Source organism: Micromesistius poutassou, assembly GCF_964030765.1.
Source record: "Micromesistius poutassou genome assembly, chromosome: 1".
Taxonomy (NCBI): Eukaryota; Metazoa; Chordata; class Actinopteri; order Gadiformes; family Gadidae; genus Micromesistius; species Micromesistius poutassou.
In genome coordinates, this window is record NC_140271.1 from 6,010,513 (window position 1) to 6,020,574 (window position 10,062).

At 57.1% G+C, this 10,062-nt stretch overlaps 1 protein-coding gene across 1 annotated transcript in view; it reads right to left on the minus strand.

Annotated features, from left to right (window-relative positions):
• Nucleotides 1-197: 197 nt before the first annotated feature.
• The window catches only part of gtpbp1 (GTP binding protein 1), a gene marked incomplete at both ends in the record, with an annotated part of 9,959 nt that continues 94 nt past the window's right edge, over nucleotides 198-10,062 (minus strand). The window contains 13 exons of the mRNA XM_084485501.1: nucleotides 198-305; nucleotides 1,469-1,633; nucleotides 2,287-2,465; nucleotides 3,096-3,231; nucleotides 3,319-3,501; nucleotides 3,808-3,952; nucleotides 4,856-4,970; nucleotides 5,165-5,288; nucleotides 5,524-5,688; nucleotides 6,463-6,646; nucleotides 7,272-7,452; nucleotides 8,675-8,786; nucleotides 9,974-10,062. The exon at nucleotides 9,974-10,062 is cut by the window's right edge and continues 94 nt beyond it. Of these exons, the coding sequence (XP_084341627.1) occupies nucleotides 198-305; nucleotides 1,469-1,633; nucleotides 2,287-2,465; nucleotides 3,096-3,231; nucleotides 3,319-3,501; nucleotides 3,808-3,952; nucleotides 4,856-4,970; nucleotides 5,165-5,288; nucleotides 5,524-5,688; nucleotides 6,463-6,646; nucleotides 7,272-7,452; nucleotides 8,675-8,786; nucleotides 9,974-10,062 (1,886 nt within the window). The remainder of the gene's footprint in view (nucleotides 306-1,468; nucleotides 1,634-2,286; nucleotides 2,466-3,095; nucleotides 3,232-3,318; nucleotides 3,502-3,807; nucleotides 3,953-4,855; nucleotides 4,971-5,164; nucleotides 5,289-5,523; nucleotides 5,689-6,462; nucleotides 6,647-7,271; nucleotides 7,453-8,674; nucleotides 8,787-9,973) is intronic.

Sequence of the window (10,062 nt, forward strand, 5' to 3'; positions counted from 1 at the left end):
TCTCCCAGGACCCCTCTCCCAGGACCCCCCCCTCTTCCAGGACCCCCCCCCCCTCCCAGGACCCCCTCTCTCCCCTCGGACCCCCAGACGTCCCAACATCTCAGGGCTGCAGCAGACAGGAAAGATCCAGGCGGGAAAACAGTCTGTTGGGTTTGCATGAGAGGCCAGCAAGAAGGTGTGTGTGTGTGTGTGTGTGTTCAGCAGTCCTCCAGCCCTGTAGGGGGCACTGTGGCTGAGGTGGTGGTGGTCTGTCCTTTCCCTCGGTGTCTCTGCCCTCCTCTCCTCCTCCCCCCTCCTCCCTTGGGCTGAAAGAGGGAGAGACAGTGATGAGCTTTTCTCCTCCCCCGTTATGACCCTTTATTTACCGAGGGTCAATGGAGAAAGTAGGTCATCAATCGATGATATGAGAAACACTTGTCTTTGTTTCGAAAAGCAGATGCATAAAAAACACATTTCCCAGCACGCCCTTGTCTCTATCCAAACAGAACACAAGCATTCCTATGGGAGAGAGCGGGGAGGCAGCAAGAGTTACCCACTCTTAACGAGTTACCCGTTCTTAACAAGTTACCCGCTCTTAACGAGTTACCCGTTCTTAACGAGTAACGCACTCTTAACGAGTTCCCAGTTCTTAATGACTTACCCATTCTTAATGAGTTACCCACTCTTAACGAGTTACCCGTTCTTAACAAGTTACCCGCTCTTAACGAGTTACCCGTTCTTAACGAGTAACACACTCTTAACGAGTTCCCAGTTCTTAACGAATTCCCAGTTCTTAATGACTTACCCATTCTTAACGAGTTACCCACTCTTAACGAGCTACCCGTTCTTAACGAGTTCCCCGTTATTAACGAGTTACCTTGCTGTCGTTGCCGCCCTCGTTAACCTGTGGCTCCTCCCCCTCCCCCTGGACCGTCCCGGGCCACGCAGCAGAGGAACAGAGAGGGGGGTGAGACGCCAGGACGTTTGCTCATGGGTTCGAGTCGGCGGAGGTGAGGAGCGTTTGCAGGTAGGAGGTAGATGGAGGTGTCATGTGACGGCGATGTCATGTGATGGAGGTGTCATGTGACGGCGCTGTCATGTGAGTGTGAGGCAGGGATCACTTTGGGTTTGGTGGAAATGGCTCCTGAGCTACAGATGTTTGGGATATTTTGAAAACAGCAATGTTTCTAAAGGTCTGGTGAGTGTATAGGAAATCAAACTGCTGATCACAGTTAAACTGGGAGGATCACTGGTGTTAAACTGGGAGGATCACTGGTGTTAAACTGGGAGGTTCACTGGTGTTAAACTGGGAGGATCACTGGTGTTAAACTGGGAGGTTCACTGGGTGTTAAACTGGGAGGATAACTGGTGTTAAACTGGGAGGATCACTGGGACATCTGATGGGTTACTGGGTGAAGGTGGTATGATGTTGGTCCTCATAATGCACGGCTGTACCGCCTGTTTACGACCCCCTGCTGCCTCCCCTTACCGGCTGTGCAGAGTTTTGAGTGGCGGTCAGCGATATGGCTGTAGACGCCTCCTCATTGGCTGACATGGGGCCCTCCTCCCGGCGGGGCGGGACCTTCTTGGTGGACTGCATCTTGATTTGCGGAGGTTTGGAGTTGGACGGCAGATGATTGGACGATTGGAGGAGCTGAGAGAAGAGATGAATGAATTAATTAATTTATTCTGTTATTTAGTTTGTCAAATTATTGAATAACAATTTTAACAGCAATACTCCACAAACATGAAATTAATCTTGATAATTAAGATGATGAAGTCATTTGAGAGTACAGAGATACAGAGGTGTATCTCAAACATATACATTTTTTTAATTGTTCTGACTTTAATGTGAGTGTCAGGCTCCCTTTAGGACGTCCGTCCTGCTTAGTGACCAACACCTCATCGTCCTGTTAGTCTTCCTCATGAGGTTCCCTGGGTGTCCCCCCCCCCACCTTGGTGACGGTGCTGTTACCTTGGTGACGGTGCTGATGGTGCTGTTACCTTGGTGACGGTGCTCTCACCTTGGTGACGGTGCTGACGGTGCTGTTACCTTGGTGACGGTGCTGATGGTGCCGTTACCTTGGTGACAGTGCTGATGGTGCCGTTACCTTGGTGACGGTGCTGTTACCTTGGTGACGGTGCTGATGGGGCTGTTACCTTGGTGACGGTGCTGTTACCTTGGTGACGGTGCTGACAGTGCTGTTACCTTGGTGACGGTGCTGATGGTGCCGTTACCTTGGTGACGGTGCTGTTACCTTGGTGACGGTGCTGATGGTGCTGTTACCTTGGTGATGGTGCTGTTACCTTGGTGACGGTGCCCACGGCCTTGGTGCGGCCCTCCCTGAACACCAGCCTCTGGTGACGGAGCAGGTACTCGGGGGTCTTGATGAAGCGCAGGCGGACGGCCGCCTTGTCTCCGGTGCGGAGGCAGGCGCGGCTCATCGTCAGGACGGTGGCCGTCTGACGGATGCTCCCACAATGCACTGCAGCGGGCGGAGCAAGGGTCACATGTCACCACTAGAGGTCAGCGATAGGCCGTTAAACACACTGGGAGACACTGGGAGACACTGGGAGACACTGGTTCTACGGGTTCTACGAGCGTGGCCCCTCTTCATTGGGTGTCAGGGGCCCGGGGGTTACTGGTGAGGCCGGGACTCCACTTCCAGACTAAGGTTCCTGGTTCGATTCCCGATGCCCACAGCTTCACTGTAAGCAGCAAGATGCCCGGACGCTTACAGTGAAGCTGTTCAACACTTCAACTCGGCTCAAGTCATTGAGGCCCAGGTAGGGGACCCCTAAAGGTAGGGGACCCCTACCTTTAGGGACCCCTACCTTTAGAGGACCCCTACCTTTAGAGGGCCCCTACCTTTAGGGGGCCCCTACCTTTAGGGGGCCCCCTGCAGGACTCCAGAGTCCCCCAGGGGGACGTGGGCCCCTACCTTTAGGGGACCCCTACCTTTAGAGGACCCCTGCCTTTAGGGGGCCCCTACCTTTAGGGGGCCCCTACCTTTAGGGGTCCCCCTGCAGGACTCCAGAGCCCCCCAGGGGGACGCGGACCCCCCTTTGAGCACCACTGCTGCCAGAGGTCACAGAGGTCGTTTGGGGACACCCACCCATGGCCTGGTAGCGGGGGGAGATGGTGGTCGGGTGGTGCAGCACCAGGATCTCCGCCTCAAACTCCCAGCTGGCCTGTGGGTGGAGCCGTGGCGACACCATCACCATGCCCTTCCTGATGGAGGAGCGCTTGACCTGGGGAGAGGGGGAGGGGCTTAGAGAGTGTGCAGAGAGGCTCCGCCCCCTCCCTCTGCCACCCTCCCTCCCTCCCTCCCCCCTCACCTTCTTGAGGGCGAACGAGGCGGTCTGCCCCCCCCTCACCTCCCTCACGGCCATCCTCTTCCTGTGGATGGACTTGACGGCGATGGACAGGAAGCTGCCCAGCGGGTCGGGGCCCAGCAGCATCGTGTCGTTAAGACGGATCAGTCCGCGCAAAGTAGTCCCCGAGACCACCGTGCCCACGCCCTGGAGGGAGGGGAGGGGGGGGGGCGAGGGGGGGGAGGGGGGGTAGGTGTCAGCAGACAGGCAGCGGTCCTCAATGAACACAGAACCGTGGTGGGTTAGCATCACAAAGAGCAGCTAATGGTGGGTTAGCATCACAAAGAGCAGCTAATGGTGGGTTAGCATCACAAAGAGCAGTCCTCAATGTGGGCTCAAATGGATTCTGAAGTTTTATATTTAAAAAAAATTTACACGACCGCAAGAAACATCATGTCTTCTGCATACGTCAACGTGCTGGAGGTCGTGGAGGTCGGAGCTCAGAGGTCGTACCGGGACGGAGTAGGTGTCGTCGATCTGGAACTCTGCGGGCTGGTCGTCTCGGTAGGACGTCCGCGATGGCAGCAGGTTGAGGAAGACCTTCAGCAGGTCCACGTTCTGTCCACTCACGTTGGAGACCTGGAAGATGGGACACACCCTACAGAAGGAGAGAGACAGCTAGGGTCAGCTAGTGTTCAGAGCATAGAGCAGGGGCTAAAGGCTAACAGGGGCTAAAGGCTAACAGGAGCTAAATGCTAACAGGGGCTAAAGGCTAACAGAGGGCTAAAGACTAACAGAGGGCTAAAGGCTAACAGGGGCTAAAGACTAACAGAGGGTAGAGGCTAACAGGGGCTAAAGGCTAACAGGGGCTAGAGGCTAACAGGGGCTAAAGGCTAGCAGGGGCAAAAGGCTAACAGAGGGCTAAAGGCTAGCAGGGGCTAAAGGCTAACAGAGGGCTAAATGCTAGCAGGGGCTAAAGACTAACAGGGGGTAAAGGCTAGCAGGGGCTAAAGGCTAACAGAGGGCTAAAGGCTAACATGGGTAAAGGCTAACAGAGGGCTAAAGGCTAACAGGGGGCAAAAGGCTAACAGAGGGCTAAAGGCTAACAGGGGCTAAAGGCTAACAGGGGCTAGAGGCTAACAGGGGGTAGAGGCTAACAGGGGCTAAATGCTAACAGGGGGTAGAGGCTAACAGGGGCTAAAGGCTAACAGGGGGTAGAGGCTAACAGGGGCTAAAGGCTAACAGGGGGTAGAGGCTAACAGGGGCTAAAGGCTAACAGGGGGTAGAGGCTAACAGGAGGTAGAGGCTAACAGGGGCTAAAGGCTAACAGGAGGTAGAGGCTAACAGGGGGTAGAGGCTAACAGGGGCTAAAGGCTAACAGGAGGTAGAGGCTAACAGGGGCTAAAGGCTAACAGGAGGTAGAGGCTAACAGGGGGTAGAGGCTAACAGGGGCTAAAGGCTAACAGGGGGTAGAGGCTAACAGGAGGTAGAGGCTAACAGGGGGTAGAGGCTAACAGGAGGTAGAGGCTAACAGGGGCTAAAGGCTAACAGGTGTGAGCACCTCTCAGAGCTGAAGTTGGAGGCGGTGGTGATGACGTCGTCCCGGCTCTGGACCAGGACAGGGATCTTCCTGCAGCCCGGAGACTTCAGCAACCGCTGGAGCATCTGCATCGTCTCTGAGGGGAGGAGCCTCATGAGAACCTCAGACTGACCTCAGACTGACCCCAGACTGACCTCAGACTGACCTCAGACTGACCTCAGACTGACCCCAGACTGACCCAAGACTGACCTCAGACTGACCTCTGACCTCAGACTGACCTCAGACTGACCTCAGGGGGCCGGAGGGGGGGGCTGGGGGGTGCGGACCCACCTTGGAGGATGTGGGCGGGGCACATGTCGATCTTGGTGACGACCACAAACACGGGCACGTTGAGCGCCAGGGCGAGGCCCAGGTGCTCCCGGGTCATCCCCACGATGCCCGCGTTACTGCCCACCTGGGGGGGGGGGAGGGAGAGAGAGAGAGAGGGGGGGGGAGGGAGAGAGAGAGAGAGAGGGGGGACAGGGACAGAGAGAGAGAGAGGGGGGAGAGAGAATATATATTTTTTGATTACAAGTACACACACTTCACCCCAACTTCATGTCACAGCCCTTGAGTGCACACACACACACACACACACACACACACACTTACAGTCACACACACACACACACACACACACACACACACACCATGAGCATGCAGAAGTGGGGCAGGTGTCCGGTCAGGCCGAACACGGTGGTCTTCAGGTACTTCTCGTGGCCCGCCAGGTCGATGAAGGTGATCACTTTGGACGACTTCTCACAGATGCGGGTCCAGTCCAGACCGCCGCCGTGGCTGTCGGGCTTGTTCACCACCTGGGTGGGGGGGGGGGGGGGGACAGTAAGACCACCAGACTCTCACCTCCACCCGGCACCCGCCCCACGCCGCCCCTTAAGGGCTGACTGCTCCCACGCTGACGCAGCGCGAGGCGGTGACGGACCCGTTACGTCTGTGCGGACCCTCCTTGCGTCCACCGCGAGGGCCGGACGTACGCCTCCCAAAAAATGTTAACCTTAAGGGCTGTGATTGGTCCGCTCACTAAGACCCGACGCAGGACCATGAAGGTCCAGGACTGCGTGGAAGCGTCTGCGTGAACGTGGGGCCGTGACGTCAGCCCCTCACGCCTACTGCTACGGCTCCTCAGAGCCACAGCGCGGCTAGGAGGGCAGTGACCTGGTGACCACGCCCCTGGTGACCACGCCCCTGGTGACCACGCCCCCCCTGGTCTACTAAAGCAGTAGGAGGACAGAGACCTGGTGACCACGCCCCCCCTGGTCTACTAAAGCAGCAGTAGGGACGGAGTCCACATGGCGGACCGCTCCCCTGGCCCCCCTCCACCCCTTCCTCCTACTGCTCCGTCTTGTCCCCTCATGCCCCTGGCCCCCCCCTGGTCTCCTACAGTCCCCCCTGGCCCCCCCCTGGTCTCCTACAGCCCCCCCTGGCCCCCCACCTGGCCCCTACCTGGCCCCCCCCTGGTCTCCTACAGCCCCACCTGGCCCCCCCTGGCCCCCCACCTGGCCCCTACCTGGCCCCCCCCTGGTCTCCTACAGCCCCACCTGGCCCCCCCTGGCCCCCCACCTGGCCCCTACCTGGCCCTGGGGGTCAAAGCCCAGGATGTCGTTGCCCACGCTGCTCGTCCGCCCGCTCTCCATCTCGTGTTTGTGTCTGAAGAGCTTCTGGCGGGCGAAGCCGCGGCCGTTGTCCAGCTCCCCGTGGGTGAGCACGCCCAGCAGGGTGCTCTTCCCCGCGTCCACGTTGCCCACCACCGCCACCCTGCCCCCCCCCCCCCCCGGGAGACGGCACAAGGGTTAGGGCGTGGTCATGGAAACGGCTATTCTATGAAACATACTTCATAACAACATCTGGTATTTACATCTTCAAACGGGTCCTAGTTCAGTCTGTGTCTGTTCAGTCTGACGGTCAACCTGCACCTTGGCTCCCCCTGCTGGAGGCAAAGGGAACTGCAGCCTGCAGCCCCGGCCCGCATCATGTTTACAGGCTGGATAGATCAGTCTATCAGCCTACCCAGTGAACTGTAGCAAACGCTGCTCATCTATCCGTCACACATCTAGGTGGATACGCCCACCTGTGATGTCAGAAGCGGCACATTTTAAAAACGACTAATCCCACTCACCCCGAGACATTTGAGGGGAAAGGTCCAGACAGGGGGACGCTGACGCTGGTTGGGAGTTTACTGGATGTTTGAGTGTTTCCTAGAGGTCAGACGTACTGGGGTGCAGAGGGCCTAGACTCTAGGGGGCAGACGTACTGGGGTGCAGAGGGCCTAGTGTGAGTGTGCCCTGATGGACCCTGGGCCTCTGCTCCTCGCTGTCTGTTCGTGCTCCGGCCCCCCGACCCACGAGGTCAGGGGTCGTCGCCACGGCGCCCGGCGACTTACCGGACCTCCAGGAAGTCAAGCGCTCCCACGCGGCGCCGGATCAGGAAGTCCCGGACCTGGCCGGCCGCCTCGCTGCGGCTGCGGAGCGGCACAAGGTCGGCCCCCGCCCGCTCACACAGCGACGTCACCGTGGCGACCGACGCCGCCATGTCGGCCGGGCCCAGCCCCCGGGCCGCCCCGTCTGGGGGGAGAGGGGGGGGGTTAGTGCTCTGGTTACAGTCCTACTGGTCCCAGTCCTACTGGTCCCAGTCCTCTCTGTTAGACGTACTGGTCCCAGTCCTACTGGTCCCAGTCCTCTCTGTTAGATTACTGGTTGTCCTTTGGATCCGTGGATCAGATTACTATCAGAGGTCAGAGGTCATTGAGCCACTGAAACCAGAGCCCTGCTCCGCCTACTGGATCCTCTGCTGTGGATTTGTAGATTTGTGCCTAGCATGTTGTGTATGGGGAACGGGTTAACCTAGTGATGGTTAGTGTATACGGGGAACGGGTTAACCTAGTGATGGTTAGTGTATACGGGGAACGAGTTAACCTAGTGATGGTTAGTGTATACGGGGAACGGGTTAACCTAGTGATGGTTAGTGCTTGGCCCTTGGTTCTATGAACATCCTTTGTAAGTCACTCTGGATAAACTCCCTGAATGTAAATGTAGATCACTCATTATTCAGAGCTCTGCTCCTCCTGGACTAGTGACTAGTGTCTGTAAACCAGGAGTGACATCATCTGAGGCCTCAGAGTGACTGAACCTCCTCAGAGTAAACCTCCTCAGAGTGACTGAACCTCCTCAGAGTGAACCTCCTCAGAGTGACTGATCCTCCTCAGAGTAAACCTCCTCAGAGTGACTGAACCTCCTCAGAGTGAACCTCCTCAGAGTGACTGATCCTCCTCAGAGTGTTGAGTGACTGATCCTCCTCAGAGTGACTGAACCTCCTCAGAGTGACTGAACCTCCTCAGAGTAAACCTCCTCAGAGTGACTGAACCTCCTCAGAGTGTTGAGTGACTGATCCTCCTCAGAGTGACTGAACCTCCTCAGAGTGACTGAACCTCCTCAGAGTGTTGAGTGACTGATCCTCCTCAGAGTGACTGAACCTCCTCAGAGTGACTGCACCTCCTCAGAGTGACTGAACCTCCTCAGAGTGACTGATGGTGTCCTGCTGTGAGCAGCGTGAGGCGACACCCCGGGGGAAGAGCGGCTGTGGAGAACGTTCTCCGCCCGGGAAGACCAGTGAGGTCTCTAGGGTGGAGGTCTCTAGGGTGGAGGTCCTCTCTGACCGGGCAGGTCTCTAGGGTGGAGGTCTCTAGGGTGGAGGTCTCTAGGGTGGAGGTCCTCTCTGACCGGGCAGGTCTCTAGGGTGGAGGTCTCTAGGGTGGAGGTCTCTAGGGTGGAGGTCCTCTGGTCTCACCTGAGCCCAGTCCCACCACGTAGATGGTCTCTCCACAGCCCTCCTCCATCCGGTCTCTGAGCTGACGGAGCAGAAGGTCGAACTGCTCCCCGCTGGGGCTGATCAGGACCAGCTGAGGAGGAGGAGGAGGAGGGAGGAGGGAGGGAAGGAAGGAGGGGAGGAGGTAGAGGGAGGGAGAGAGGGCGTGTAAAACAGTGTACTAAGAAAAAGTATTGGTTGCTTTGCGTAGTGTTTACATCGTTATTGCATCATTGAGTGTCATATAACGTCGTACTTCCTTTGTGCCCCGCCCACCGGTGGTTGGTAGGATGGTCAACAGTGTTTGCATCATGTTGTACCAGGTGCAGACAGCAGGGGGCGCTACGAACTACAGCCCCGGTACCGACCAGCGTCAGAGCCGGTGCGATATGTATGACATGAGCTGGGGACGCCGGGCTGATATCTGGTGATAACGCAGACACACAGCTGCCTGCGTTCCCACACTGCCGCGCCATGGACCAATCAATGCCACATATCAATCAATACCACGTATCAACACCTTTCAGCAAACCGTTTGCTGATTGCGTTATATTGATGTCAGGTTGCCGCCTGCAAACAGCATTAGGTTTGATTATTACAAATATTATTATTTATCGCAATAGATGTGATGCATCATGCAGGCTGTAGGATGTTAAAACCACAACACAGTTGGCCTCATTGTTGCGGTGCAAGTTTCATCACTGATGACTTTGTGGAGCGGAGGTCACTGGACGCAACCTGACACCTGACAGAGTGCCGCTCAACCTGACGTTATGAAGATCATAACACAGCTTAGAGGAGTCTCTGGCCCCCCAGACCCCCACGACCCCAGCATGGCCTTTATCTCTCACACACACACACACACACACACACACACACACACACACACACACACACACACACACACAGACACACACACACACACACACACACACACACACACACACACACACACACACACACACACACACACACACACACACACTCTGAACTCTGCGGTGGTTAACAATCCGCCTGAAATGAGACTTTCAGCGTCATGTTACCGGAACATATTGGGGATGTGTTGGTTGTGTCCCCGGCCAGTTTCTTACCGGTAATCCAGTAAGATCCAGTAAGAAACCTTCTAGTCTAAGATGTCTGCATTGGTGGAGGTGTTATGGGACGTGGGACGGGGCAGAGGTGCGCTCCCTCACCCCCGGGTCCAGAGCGCTGAGCCCGGGTCCAGAGCGCTGAGCCCGGGTCCAGCCCTTGGAGGGTCAGAGAGCTCCGGGTCAGGCCTACCTTGCTGCTGAAGTCCAGCCCGCGGTCCCCGGGCTCGTCGCCCAGCGGGTCCCCGTCCTCCAGGCGCTCCTGGTCGGCGTCCAGTCCGC